Here is a 15,714-nt window from a genome sequence, read left to right as displayed (position 1 = left end):
TTCACCTCCTTCCCTTTGTGTTTTTATTAGGGCTGCCACAAACGACGCGTCGACTAATCGCCTGAGCACGATACGTCATCAAAAACGGAAGTGAGCGCGCAATGCAACAGAAATCACCGTCCGAGTGGAGCGCGGAACACACATGGACATCCGCGCTGTATCGTGCATATATAGTATATGCATATATTATATACGCACAATACAGCGTGGACATCCGCGTTTACGATACAGCGCGGACATCCGCGCCGCATCGTGCATATACTATATATGCACGATACAGCGCGGATGTCCATGCGTGTTCCGCGCTCCACTCGGACGGTGATTTCTGTTGCATTGCGCGCTCACTTCCGCTTTTGATGACGTATCGTGCTCAGGCGATTCGTCGACGCGTCGTTTGTGGCAGCCCTAGTTTTTATGCATGAATGTGACCGACTGCAGGTGATTCTACAGAAGAGAGAAAACAGGCTGATTCTGATCAGAAATAAACGAGAGGAAACGCAACGGAAGAGTAAACAAGTGCTGTAATAATAGTAGAAAAGAACAAAGCTGCAGCAGAAGAAGGAAGAACCGTTTTCCAGCAGACATGATGATGAAACTAATGTCAGACGGACAAATTTACAGCAGAGCAGAGTCTCAAAATTGGACCTAAAACTGTCCAAAATCATTAAAATTGTCCAGAATGACTCAGATATTGCCATTTTTTGATCATTTTGAACAAGTTTCAAGCAATTTTTAACAGTTTTTCAGTCATTCTGAACATTTTTTTGTTGCTTTGGACCAATTTTGAGTGAGATTGGGCAATTTTATGTTACTTTGGGATGGTTTCAAGTTATTTATTTTATATAGAAAAATCAAAGCTACTGGATGAATAAAATAAATGCAGCATGGCTCAGAAACAGTGAACAGAGCAGCAAGTTGTTGGAGATACATTCAGAATGGTGAAACATCTTTCTACAGATGATGAGCAGAGCAGAGAGAAACAGTCTGTAAAAATGGCTGTAATAATGTACATATATATGTTTATAGTTTGTATGTTTTTCCAATATTGGTAACATATGTGGGCAGTTGGAAAAATGTTTGACATGATTCCAGGTTTTTAGAATTTTGTAAAAAAAAGAAAAAAAGCTATTTTCGCCTTTTCTATTTTGTGATTTACGGCATTCTAATTGTGTTTAACTGCATGAAAAACAGTTTTCTCTCCTTCTTCATGGTTGTTCTGTTCCTAAAGAGCTGCAGGACTTTAGATTTTAGTGAAAAATGAACCAACAGTGAGTAAAAATGTGAGTAAACTGCAGACTTTATGTAGCGTTGGGATGCGCTGCAGTCAAATAAATTCACTTTCTGATTCGAAGTTGCACGACAAAGAAAGCTTCCCTTCGAAAGACATTAAAGCGCATCTAAGCTCAGCGTGAAGAATCTCTTCATCTTCAGTCTGAGTTTTATTTATTGTTCTTGAAACGTTCAGATATCAAACAAAGTTCTGCACCGGGGAGGACCGGGTTTAGTCTTTAGAAGCCAATGAAACGTCTCTGTCCAAAAGCTGCAGATTTCTCAGCTCTGGAACAAAAAGAAGCCACTTTTTCTTCACTTCTTTCCTTTTCTTTTTTCACAGGGAGTCCATCAAGCTCAGACTTTCAGCTCGGCAGCTGAAAGGAAACCTGCACGTTTTCACTTCCCTTCAGCCGAGGCTAATTACAAAGCTGGAGGAGAGGCAGGTGGAGGTCCACAGTGTGACCGAGGTATTTCTGGTCTCCTCAGCAACAACCTGCTGGATTCCCTGCTGGGCCTCCACCTCCAATTTGCCTTTCACTGCCTCCTCCGTCCATCCTCTTTTATTTCATGTTCTGCCCACATCCTTCCTCACTTCGCTCTTATTTTTGCTCCTTTCTGCAACAATTCCTCCATTATTCCATCCTCACATTTGGATCAACGCCAACAAAACCAATCAAAAACCACAAACGTCCTCCTTTAAAAACCCTTTCTGCTGTTTCCCTTCTCCTTTTTCTGGCTTTAACCTCCCTGACGCCTCGCTAACTGCTCAATCTTAACACAAGGAAATTGGAAACAACAATGAAATAAATGTCAGACGGACAAATTTAGAGTCGACCAGCCAGCAGGACTTTTATATTTCACATTTCAGACCCTACATTAACAATTTAAACCTCAAAACGCAGCGACAGGTTTAAAGGTCTTGATGTTTTTTGGTATTGTTTTATAAAAATCACCAAAACCACAGCATTTATCAGAGCCAATAACTGTAAAAACAGAGAGCAACGTTGATCTTTATGATGATGTCCTGAGCTTAAAACTGATTGGAATCTTTACTTCTGCAGGTATCATTTAAAGAAAAAAATCACCAAAAATTGATTGTTTGCAGTAACTCTGCTCTATAAAAAACTAAAAAATCTGCATTTCTTTTTATTATGGCGATGCTAGTTAGCGTTAGCCGGCACCTAAAAGGGCACGGCTAACCTCTAAATGTTAGCAATCATCAAAATTACAGCATTTATCTGAGACTGAAAAATCTGAGAGAATCTTTGCATTCATAACTTTACAGCGGCTGTTGAATCAACCAAATTAACCGTGTCTGATGTGTGGCTCCATCTTGAAAAACAACTAAATCTAAGCTCAAAATTGTGATTATTTTATTGCATCATCCACTAAGGCCTTAATCATAAAAGCTTTATTAGTTACTGTTTTCCAGACTGTTTCAGTTTAAACTGTGGCTGTCTGCTAACTTAGCCGCTAGTCATTAGCCAATTTATTAATTTATTATTTAAGTAGCTAATGTCCGGACTTGTGGCAACAGATTGTGTTTCTGGTTCAGTTTTTTCAAGTTGTGCAGGTTCGAGCAGAAAGCTAAAGCTAATAGCTAATCTGACTTTAGAAGAATGCTACAGTGACTCCAGATAGCGTTAGCACAGCAGACCTCTCTGTGTTAGCATTAAGTTTCAAGTCATTCTGAACATTTTTTGTTGCTTTGGACCAATTTTGAGTCAATTTGGGTAATTTTAAGTGTTTTTTTTTTCATATAGAAAAATTAAACCTACTGGGTCAATAAATAAACGCAGCATGACTAAAACACAGTGAACAGAGGAGCAAGTTGTTGGAAGATACATTCAGCATGGTGAAACATCTTTCTACACAGGATGAGCAGAGTGGAGATAAAAAGTCTGGAGAGACTGGAAACATGGAAATAATTTATATCTAAAGTATGTGGAGACAAAACCACCAGAAAAGGACACAAAATGACATAAACAAGACACAAAGCAATAAAAACAAGACACAAAACGCGGAATAACTATACACAAAAAGACAAAAACAAGGCACAAAACACACAAATATGAAACACAAATGATCAACAAGACACAAAACTAAGACGACAAAAGCGCCCGAGAGGAAAATCAAAGCTACTGAATAAAATGAATGCAGCATGGCTCAGAAACAGTGAACAGAGGAGCAGACTGTTGCAGGATACATTCAGCATGGTGAAACATCTTACTAATCACTTTTGATGTTGAAAATGAGCCAAATCTCGTCCTTTCTTTTTTCTTCTGTAAACTGCCCGGCTTTAACTTCACCGACGCCTCATTAAGTGCTGAGTCTTAACGCGAAGAAATAATAAAAAAAATACTCATAACGGCACAAACAGCAGACTAATTAGGAGGTGAGAGCGGCTAAATGGGTCAGGATGAAGCCGTGAAGGAGGACGAAGCAGAAGTTTTTATTCAGAGATGATGCTGCCGAACAAACAGTGGATGCGACTCCGGAGCCGAGAGGAGCATTTACAGCCGCTAACGAGGGAGCTGCTCGTTAGGAGTGAGAAGGAAATGGCAGGAAACGAGCCTCCGACAAGGTTTTTATGGTGCGAGGATGTTGACATCTGATAGCCGGCAGTCACTCAAGCATGGAACAACTGGAGCAGCTAAATGAACAGTCTGGACTCAGGTTTCTGTCTGGAGCGTAAATTACACCAAACTACGGGTCAACTCGAGGTAATCAGGAGCCTCTTGTGTGGAATGATGACTTCCTGCAGATTTAAATCACAAGAAGGACTTTATTTGGGTTCTTGGGTTGTATTTTTGGGGGGAATGCAGCACAGATGGAAAATAGTATCGCCTTACAGTAATCAGATTACTTCTAACTTTAACAGTAGGGTATTTACGATGACGTCAAGCTAAAAACTGATGGTTCTAATTAACTAAATTAAAAATATTGATCCCAATGTAGGAGTCAGTCAGTAGAAGCTTTCATTACTGAGCAGTTATTGATCCATATGTTGTTTTAAGGCTGATACTGATTATTGGTACTCAAAAAAGATCAATAACCAATATATGCAGCCAGAACAGGGAACCTGACATGCATAACGAGGTTACTTCATTTACTATAAATGAAAATGTACAACAGAAACAGGAGTTAGCATGAAACTGATTAAGATTAATCAGTTTGTCTACTGCTGTTCTTCTGTTTTCTTAATTTTTAACTGTTCTGCCACTTTTATTTCCCACTAAAGTCCAAATCTTAATGTATTATTAGTTATTGTTTTCCAGATTCTGTTTAAAGTCAATCTGTTGGTGCCTCCTAGCTTAACTGCTAGCTGTTAGCATAACATTAGCCAATGTGAAAGTAGTTAATGTCCTGATTTATGGCGACAGATTGTGTGCTACAGTTAATCTGAGTTTAGAAAGATGCTGTGGTTCTCCAGTTAGCGTTAGCCACCACCTAAAAGCCACAACAAATATCTTAGTGTTAGCATTAGCCTAGCACTGTTGGTTAAATAAGTTCCAGCTGTTCTGACACCAACAAGTGAATTATTCAGGTATTTTCAGGAGAAACTTGGCTTTTTTTTTTTGAAGATTCTAGCATTTATTATGATCTTTCAGACACAGCTAAGCTAATTTGACTCTGTTTCAGGTTAATCTGTTGTTGTCTCCTAGCTTTGCCACTAGCCTTTAGCATAGCCTTAGCCACTAGTAAAGTAGCTAATGTCCTGATTTGCTGAGATGTTTGTGTTTCTTGTTAAGTTTTTGCAGGTTTGAGCGGAAAGCTAAAGTTAATTTGCCTTTAGAAAGATGCTACAGTGCTTCAGATAGCATTAGCACAGCAGACCCCTTAGTGTTAGCATTAGCCTAGCACCGCTGGCTAAATAAGTTCCAGCTGTTCTGACACCAACAGGTGAATTATTCAGGTATTTTCAGGAGAAACGAGGTATTTTTGTGTAAGACTCTAGTGTTTATTGCAACCTTTCAGACACAGCTAATTTATAGGAACCGCTCTGTTGTGTCTCTGTTTGTAAACAGTAGCTTTCATTACTGATTGGTTCACTTGTTGGTGTGACTCGAAATCTAACGTTCACATCTTAAAACATTATTAGTTATTGTTTTCCAGACTCTGTTTCAGATTAATCTGTGGCTGCCTCCTAGCTTAGCCGCTAGTCGTTGGCATAGCTTAAGCCACTGTGAAAGCACCCATGGGACTCAAAATTGCCCAAAATAACTGGAAGTGTTTCTGAAATGACTTGAAAATGGTCATTTTGAACTAATCTGGAGTAATTCTGAGCAAGTTTAAAGTAATTTTGGACAGTTTTCAAGTTATGTTGGACAATTCTTGGCTCAATTTGAACAATTTTATGTGACTGCAGAACTTTTTTTTGGACAATCTTAGACTAAGAGGAAAATCAATTCTGTTGGCACAATTTTAAATTGGACTTTAGACTAGAGATTTTAAAAAAATAGATACTGGATCAATAAATAAATGCAGCATGGCTCAAAAACAGTAAACTGGCACAAATCAACTCGTCTAAGCAGTAAACGGATCCTTTCCTCCTTCGGTTGGTTTGGAAAATGTTTGGACTAATTGCCGGGTTGCCGCTGAGGGTGAAGGGAACCTGATTTTGTGAAGCAGAAGGAGTTTGGCAAGGCACACACATCTCTTTTCAATCTGTGTTACACAACACAAGAATCATCCAATCCCGGCGGCCGACCGCTTCCAGTTCCCAGGGGGGAGGCGAGGGGGTTGCTAGGTAACAAGCCTTCTTGACCCGGCCCCTCGTGGCCACGTTTTCTTCTTGGTTGATGGAGTCTGAGCTCCCGAAGCTCCTCATTCAGAGCTGCCAGCAGCACATGACGGAGGGACGACAAAAGCCGGGAGACGGAGGGACGGCGGGAAGGAATGTGGAGGACGGAGAGGAAATAAAATCAAAAACGAACGGCAGCAGAGACGAGGAGATCTGGAGGACTCCTGGGAGCGATGTACAAAATGAAATATGAAGGAGAAAGAAAAGAAATCTGCAGGTTTAGCAAGTTTTTGCAATTTCACATTTTTATCCTTGAAGAAACTCAGAGTACTGCAAGTGCAAAGTGAAGAAACTAACCGACAACAGCGATGGAACCTCAAAAACTCCCACAATATTCTGATCAACCTGTTCGCTGAAAACACCGCTCAATTAAAAAAAGATGAAAATCTGTGAAACTGGGTCCAATTTAAACCCCCTGACCTCCCAGCTGATTTCACATGAATTTATTCTATTTAAAAAAACATCAAAACTACACATTTAATCAGAGCCACAAACTGCTAATAGAGAAAAAATTAGCTCACATGATTTTTACACAAAAAGAGGCAAACGAATTACACAAAAATGACAGAAAGATGTAAAAATACCACAAAAAGAGGCAAAAATTGAACAAAAATGACAGAAAAAGATGTAACAACTACACAAAAAGACATAAATATGACACAAAGTCAAGAAAATTACACAAAAAGGGGAAAATTCCACAAAAATGATTGAGAATGATGTGGAAATGATACAAAAAGATTTAAAATGATAAAGTTGAAAAAATGACAGAGGCAAAAACTGAACAAAAATGCAAAAGATGTAAAAAATTGCATGAAAAAATGCAAAAATTGAACAAAAGTGACAGAAAAAAGATGTAAAAATGACAAAGTTGTGAAATTGACACAAAAATCACAAAAACCAGGCAAGAAAGAGCCAAGATAGAAAAAGATGAACAGAAATGACAGAGGCAAAAATGACAAAAAAAAAAATGACAGAGAAAGATGTAAAAATGACAACATTGAAAAAAAAATGATAGAGACAAAAACTGAACAAAAATGATAGAGAATGATGTAAAAATGACACAAAGTTGAGAAAATGATGAAAAAGGCAAAAAGAGCCAAGGATGTGAGAAAAAGATGTAAAGAAAAAAATACACAAAAAATAATCACCTCTCTATGGGAAAATAAACCAGAGTTTTCCTTCCCAAACTAAAACTACATGAAGGAAACATGAAGTCAGAACAGAAATCATCAGGAAGGTGTAAAAAGAGAAAATAAAAGCAGCAGCTCAGAGTGTGCAGCTGAACGACGCTACCTGCATCTGGAATTAAGTCCAATTTAAAATCAAATTTAGAATCAAAGCAGCAGAAAGTGTCCTAGTTCTGGCTGCAGAGCTGTGAAGCTATAAATGGACTGAACGAGGACGTCTGGAAATTAACTGTTCAAAGTCAAGAAGTTTAGAGCAGCAGATTGGAGCCATAAAGCAGCAGAAAGAGTCACTGAGGGCCTAAAAAGGCCTCTAAAGACGGCCGTAAAGACGCCTGTAAAGACGAGTCTAAAGACGGCCGTAAAGATGCCTGTAAAGACGAGTCTAGAGACGTCACTAAAGGCATCTCTAGAGACGACTCCAGAGACGCCTCTAACAATGCCTCTAAAGACGACTCTAGAGACGTCACTAAAGACGCCTCTAACGAAGGTGCTAAACTTTCAGTTTTGTTGGGAGAAATATTGTGATATTTAAGCAAAATCACTTCATTCCACGACTAACCAGATTCTGTAAAAACTAGAAACTAAACTGAAAAGTCATAACTGATTCGGCTGCAGTTTTGAACAATTACATTATTATTTTTAAATCAGAAAATATTTTATATATTAATCTAAAATGTCACAACCCCAAAACCCACCCATAAGTTTGAAAGACGAGTAATTTTTTTTTTAAAAATTGCCAATATTACACGTTTTATCAGAGCTACGAACTGTAAAAATTAAAATAATCAGCAGATTTTCAACTTCCCGATTCTACATAAAGTAATTATGTGTAATTTTTATTTTTGTGAGCAAAACTTAACCAAATCTAAGCCTAAAATCATTAGATTTCATCAGAATCACTTTATTTCACGTTTTGCCAAAAGTCAGCTGTTTGCAGTAACCTGATCCTGCCATTGCCATTTAAAATATCCAAAGTTTCTGTTGAAGTTTCAAGCAAATCAGAGACGGCTGAGAAGGAATTGTTCTAAAAACGTGATGATTTGAGATGAAATAAACTGTACTTCTTTTTATCTTCATTATAAGTCGACTCCTTCTATAAAGCGCTCTGACTGTAAATATCTGCTCATTTGCAGCATTAATACGTTTAATCTAAACAGCACAAACCATTGTCTGCTTTGACAATAAAGCCGATCAACGGAGAACTCAGTGAAGAAAAAAAGAGTGTTAGAAAGACCAACATGAAGCGAGTGTTTGTGGTTCACAGCTGGACGTCCACTGAGCTTTAAGTGTGGATGATGAGGAGCAGATGTTGGTGAAGAAGAACAGAACTCACCTGCTCCACCGCCAGCTTCTTGTTGGGCTGTCCGCCGATGAAGGGCTGCAGCCTGCAACACAACCAGCAACACAACGTCAACACAACCAGCAACACAACGTCAACACAACCAACGCTGAACATCTAATAATCTGCATTTAACTGGTTTTAATGCTCTGTAACATGTTAAGAAACAATCCTGGTTTGGTTTTCGTGGAGTTAAAGGTTCCACAAGTCAACAATACAAACACCAAACCTGGAACTCTGTCATGATTTAAACATTCACGCTGTTGTTTGACTATTTTCTGTTGAGAAATTAAACTCAGACCTCCATGTTAACCTCAGTCCCTCTGATATTTTAGAAAGGAACGGCAATAACAGTTAATTAAACAAACAAAACCTCCAAAAGCTATCATCTGGTGGTTTACACACTTCACTATTTAATATCCACATGAGAGCAGAGATTTGATTTGATTTTGTGTATTTTGGTATTTTACTTTAGTGCTGAAAAATGTCCTCACAAGCACCAAAACATTAAATTAGAAATAATAATAAATATCGAATGAAAAATGGAGAAAGAAAGTGCAGTGGGTTCTGTAAAGCATCTTGAGACAATTTGACTGTAATTGGCGCTATATAAATAAAACTGAACCGAATTGCAGTTCCTCTAATGTCCACTTGAGGCTGTTTCCAAAAGTGAGTCAATCTCCATAGACCTCCGTGTTAAAATGTGGAACTTTACAGCAGAAATAAACATACTTACAATCTGGTACAAAAACAGTTTTGGTCTCCATAGCTAAATTTTTACATTCACTACAACCGTAAAGGGCTGAATTTTTATAACTGACCTGTTTAAGCTATATTAATGATTAAAGTTATATATAATTAACATGCTATACCAGCTAACTTACTCAGGTTTGTTTCACACATGTAAGTTGTTTAATCCGTGTTATTTCTGAACAAAGAAAACGCACCAACAGCAGTAAAATCACAGATAAATGACTCTTCTGTATAACAACATCACCAAACACACAAACTAAACCTTTATTTTAAACACCAGCTGGACTTCATGACCTTGAATTCATGCAGATGTAGAAAACAAAGACGAGGTGTCTGAAGTGCCGGAGAGTCTACAGGAGAATTAAATGTGCAGCTTTTATGAACCTCTCAGTCTGAAGGGGAGATATTCATTTCCAGACATTAGAAGACAATAAAACCTCTCACTCTGAGGTCTGTTAGATTACATTTCACCGCTCACCTCGTCTGACTCCTTCACAACTCTTTGTCCTTCATTTTCTCGTTTCTCTGTTTGCTGCTTGAAGACTTTCCTGACACACAGAGTCACATAATCCTAATGAAATCCTTTTCTTCTACTGAGTCAACAATAAAATCTCATAATAACAGATGTAATGCAGTTAGTTTTTTATTTAATGGAGATCTAGATGCCCTCAAATGATACTGGAGTCTTTTTAGGACAGAACAGTTTTTGATGAGGACAAAACTGCAGTTTCTTGTTACTGATTGGCCGATATATTTACAGAGACCTGAGTATCTGCAGTAAGGTAAAGCTGGAAGATTTGTTGGTTAAAACTCTGAACCCCAAAACTCTCTGGCAGGTATGAAAGGAAAATTATACAAAAAACCCACCATAATTACTCTTTTTATTAGAGCCAAAGACTGCAAAAACAGAACGGTCCAACTTTCTAAAGGTCCTTAAAGTACATAGAGAGGAAAACAACCAAATCTAAACTTAAAATTACAACTTTTAATCAAAATCAATTTATTCTATGTGTCTCATTATCAAACATACAATTTGCAATCAGATGCTGTAAAAAAACAAAACAAAAAACAAACAAAAACAAAAAACAACCTTACAGCAACCAAGAGGACATCCTCCAATTAGTTGCAAAACATTGGACACAAAATTGTCCAAATGACTCATATTGTCCATTAAGACTTAAATATTAGCATTTTGAACCACTTTTGGGTCATTTTAAACACATTTCAAGTAATTTTCATCTGTCTTTCAGTCATTTTTGACATTTTTTGTTACTTTGGACCACTTTTGTGTAAATTTGGACAAGTTTCAAGTTATTTTTAACAGTTTTAGACTGAGAGGAAAATCAATTGTACTGGATCCATAAATAAATGCAGCATGGCTCAGAAACAGTGAACAGAGGAGCAAGTTGTTGGAAGATACATTCAGCATGGTGAAACATCTTTCTACAGTTGATGTACAATAGAGAGAAAAAGGTTGTGGAGGATGTAAAAATGTAAATAGTTAAATATCTATAGCATGGAGAACCACATATATATATATATATATATATATATATATATATATATATATATATATATATATATATATATATATATATATATATATATATATATATATATATATATATATATATATATATATGTATGTAAATAGAGATCTGAAGCAAAATATCAAAGTCTAGTATTTCTATTAAGAATGTAGGACTGGTTTGGATACTCTCTACTGAGCAAAAAGGGGAACAAAAACCTAAAGAATGTTTATCATGACCTAATTTTTTTCGTATAGCCGCTTACTTTAATCAAGAACTGGCAGTGGAAAAAAGAAAATTTGGAACCACAGTAGCCTTCAGGGAAAGAAAAAGCAGAAAAACAGAATCATTATCTATAATTATTGTAATATTAATGAGGGATCAAGGCGATTTTTAACCGCTTGGTATCGGCATGAACCTGAGCCTGATCCTTTGTTCACATCCGCCATCAAACAGGTATTGGAAATTTGAATAATTAGCTTAATAAATAGAACATTATTTATCAATAATTGTCTTGTAATTTAAGTTAAGCATTCTTGACATTTGTCCTGAGCCGATACTGATTTTTTAAATCCACAGACACATGATACAGACTGCAAAACAACTCGCCACTGGGATATAAAAAAAACTCATAGTTATTCCAGCTTGATTCAATACACAAGTTTTGGTTGGAGGTCATTAAGTGTCACAGAAAACTTTGTCATGGTGCCCCTTTACTACCGAAATCCCCAGTATGCTTTCTGTAAAACATGAGTTTTATACATATCACTGGAATATAGAAACACTGCCGTAGCTAAATTTGTGGATCCTAGCTTAATTTGACTGTTGTGTGCTGGCTGGAGGTCATTAAACATAACAGAAAATTTTGTCATGGTGTCCCTTTATGAGTTAAACCCCGCAATGCTCGCTGTTTGCCAAAATGAAACTGTCAACTTCTTTGGTCACTATAGTAATAAACAGTAACTGGTGGCACAACCAGATACTAGAGGTAATCTACAATATTTTAAGTGTGTGTTCTCAAGGAAAAAAAGACCAGGTATCTGTAAAAAACTATTAGGTGCCTCAGATTCTGGCTGTTTTAGCACATGAAGTTTACTCAGAGGTCATTAAACGTCACACAAATCTTTGTCATGGTGCCCCTTCACTAGCTAAACCCCCACAATGCTCTCTATTTGCAAAAATGGAACTGCCCACTTCCTGTTTCCTCTGGTGGCTATAGCAATAAACATAATACAACCAGGTACTACAGCTAATCTACAATACTCAAAGTGTGTATTATCTAAGAAAAAGGAATCGGGTATCTGTAAATACTAAATAAAAGGTGATTTGGATTTAGGCTTGTTTTAATACATGAGTTCTACTCGGAGGTCATTAAGCGTCACAAAAGTCTTTGTCATGTGATGCCCCTTTACTCACTAAACCCCCCACAATGCTCTCTGCTTACATTAAAAGTGATACGCGGAGACCATCAACTTTGACAAGAGTATCCTGGTCATATTCTCAATTTGATGTACAGGTGGAGCATGAAAAAGCCTTTTATACCATCTGACAGGTTTTGGGTTTCAAAGGGTGAAAACGTCACTACACGTCACAAATTTAAAACCTAAATACTTTTTTTTTTTTTTTAACCAACATTGCATTTTTAATATGTTATTGTTGCTTTTATATATATATCGAAGTTTATGTATTTAATGCTAAATGACTCGGACTGGATCATAGTTCCTGCTATCGCTTGTTAATTCTTGCTATTAGCATTGAAAGAGGAACATTATCATTCTGCGAGGCGTCTGCTACAGAAAATGTATATATTCATTACTCTCTTTATTGCAGGATTTAACCGCTGACATAATACAGGTTGAGGATTTCATTAGATTACTGGTGAATCTCTGCTGGCTGCAGGCGACTGGCTCATATTAGCACCGACTGCCGGGAATGAGAAGAGCGAGAAAAAAAACCCAAAACTGGTGTGAATGAGAAATGAGCCCCAGCTGTGAGTGACAGGCCGACCGGCTGTCTGTCTCCGGCTGCAACCTCTTCCTCGACAGTCGCCGAGATAATCAGCGACGAACACTCTACTGGCGGTAATTCCAAAGCAGTCGTCCCAGCATCACACTGGCTGGAATTAGCGTCGTTCCCGGAGGATCCCCGCCCCCTTCCCTGCCCACCCGGCCCGGCACTGGCTGAGCCCTCCCTGGAGGCTTACAGTAAGAGCTCGACTCTCACTGATAAGACGGAGCGAGAGTGAGCTTTTAATTAATATGCTTTAACCAGGGGAGAAGAGGGGAGGAGGGGTAAATGTGGCATCTTCGCCCCCAACACTTACCCCCCTCCTGGCTCAGAGCTCATTATAAAATCCCAGCCGGGCCGGAGAATCGCTCCCCACTGAGGCGACCCATTCACAGCCCTACATGTGCGAGACAAGGCTGGATCCCCCAGGTCCTGACCGGGACACCGTGGACCGAGGCAACAGGTAGCGACGGGCCAAGAGGGGCAAGATGAAGGGACGGAGGGTAAAACATGATGAGGTGAAGGTGTAGGGAGGGAAGAAAAGAAGGAGGGAACATGCATTAATGAGACAAAGGGGTGAGATAGCAACAGAATAAAGAGATGCAAGAAGAAAGATGAGAAGGAAAAGGACGGTTTGACCAAGAAATAATGTCTTATTCTGACTATTTTCCGGTTATTCCAATGTAGTTAGCCTGAGTGCTCACATGGGTCAGATAGCGATGCTGCTACATCATCTCAGAATTTATTCTTTACTGATTTGTTTTTCTACCGCTGATAATTTTGTCCAACATCTCTGATTTGCTTGAAACTTTATCTTAAACTACAGATATTTAAAATGGTACCGATGACAGTTTAGTTTGCTATATCAAGCACTTTCCAAGCTCAGTTGTTTTAAAAATTGCCCATGGACACACTTTTAGCACAACTGAAATCAAAAAGTCATCAGATCTTAAGAACAATTTCTGCTTAACCATGTCTGATTTGCCTAACATTTTTATAGCAAAGAAAAATATAGATATTTACGAAGATATCTGTGAAATTTCAGCTTGATACAAATATTTTCCAACATAACATTTTTTACAAATGCCCATCAACCAACTTTTAGCAGGTTTTTTCACACATTGAAATTTGAACCTGTTTCAACAACAACATCTCAGGAATTATTAAAGATAAAAACCTGTAAGTTTCTGTTATTTCTCATCATGTCATTGATTTACAATCATTAATATTGGACAAATAAATGTATTAATCTCTGACTATTGCTGAGTTGAAATATAGTATTAAAAAAATCAAGTGGCCATCAGAAGTCACATCTTTGAGCTCACATAAACAAAAAATTGATGCAAAAGTCAACTAGTGTTGTCTTCTGAACCATATTTGCTAATATTAGTCACCCCTAAACCCTTCCATGCTCTCTGCAAAACATGATTTCTATACGTTCCACTGTAATATACAAACACTGCCCTAGTTGATCTCAGCTTTAACTGACAGTTGAGTGCTGGCTGGAGGTAATTTTTAAAAAAAAATCTGTCATGGTGCCCCTTTACTAGCAAAACCTTCCGTCCACCTGGTCTGGACACAATAGTATTAATCAGTAAGACCTACAACCAGTTACTCTAGTTATTCTACTATATCTTGTGCGCTGCCCGGAGGTCATTAAACATCACAGAAGTCTTTGTCATGGTGCCCTTTTATTAGCTAAACCCCCTGTCCGCCTCATCTGGACATAATAGTATTAAACAGTAACATGCACAATCAGTCACTACAGCTATTCTACAACAATTTGTGTGCTGGCTGGAGATCATTAAACATCACAGAAATCTGTGTCATGGTGCCCCTTTACTATCTAATCCCGCAAAACCTGATTATTATACATTCCACTGGAATATAGAAACACTACCCTAGTTGATCCAAGCTTGATTTAAGAGTTGTGTGCTAGCTTGAGGTCATTAAACATCACAGAAGTCTTTGTCATGGTGCACCTTTACTAACCTAAACCCCCACTATGCTCTCTGTTTGCCCAAATGGAACTTCCCACTTCCTGTTTCCTCTGGTCACTATACCAATAAACAGCAACCAGGTACTATAGCTAATCTACAATACTGCAAGTGTGTATTATTTCAGAAAACAGTATCAGCCAAGGCTAAAAATTAAGTGACTCGGATTGGATCATGGCTCAAAACAAACACATTTCCCAAATTTCAGTAACGAGGCCACAAATATCCACTTCTATGATTATCTGGGGGCCTCACAGAAGCTAAACTTCATTTTAGATGTTCCTTTTCTGCAAACAGCATCTTCGTCTCTCAGGATTTACCCCACAGATGTCGTCATGGACAGATTGTACTTGTAAGAGACGAGAAAACCAAAAGAAAAAACTGCAAACTGCTCCTCTAAAATCAGCAGCGGCACAGAAGCCAAACAGAGCCTGAATTGAATGTGATCCTTCCTCTGCTGCTGCACTGCAAATATTTTCATTCCTAATTCATACAGTAGAGTCTCAGGAGTGTTTTACACTGAGTCAGATTTTCTAATGAAACCAGCCGCTGCTATTGTGTATAAAAGTCAAAACACACACCCGCTGCCTCGTTACCACGTTTAATATCCTGCATTTCACTTTGACACGGCTCCCTTCGTCACTTTATACATCTCATAATCGCTTCTCCGCCTCGTCGTTCTGACATTTAGTTTTGCTCGTTAGCATCAAAGTGTTTAGAAAAGCCACTCGTTTTCTGTTTTGATCGCACCTGTTTGTTATTTTTTTGTGTTTGTGTGTTTGAATCCATTTTCCATCCCGGCACGAATAAACCAAGGCGAAACGAT

The 15,714-nt window shown here is 38.2% G+C and overlaps 1 protein-coding gene across 2 annotated transcripts in view; it reads right to left on the bottom strand.

Annotated features, from left to right (window-relative positions):
• LOC111569174 (transcription factor IIIB 90 kDa subunit-like) overlaps positions 1-15,714 on the bottom strand; it is a 149,176-nt gene that overhangs the window by 14,370 nt on the left and 119,092 nt on the right. For both annotated transcript variants that reach the window (XR_008599964.1, XM_055005666.1), the window contains exon 17: positions 8,597-8,648. Coding sequence is in view for 1 of the 2 variants with exons in the window: in XM_055005666.1 (XP_054861641.1) it covers positions 8,597-8,648 (52 nt within the window). In the remaining variant the exon portion in view is untranslated. The remainder of the gene's footprint in view (positions 1-8,596; positions 8,649-15,714) is intronic.

This window comes from Amphiprion ocellaris, chromosome 20 (assembly GCF_022539595.1).
Source record: "Amphiprion ocellaris isolate individual 3 ecotype Okinawa chromosome 20, ASM2253959v1, whole genome shotgun sequence".
Classification (NCBI taxonomy): domain Eukaryota; kingdom Metazoa; phylum Chordata; class Actinopteri; family Pomacentridae; genus Amphiprion; species Amphiprion ocellaris.
The sequence above is the reverse complement of the archived record's forward strand: the minus strand, read 5'-3'. Positions and strand labels throughout refer to the sequence as shown.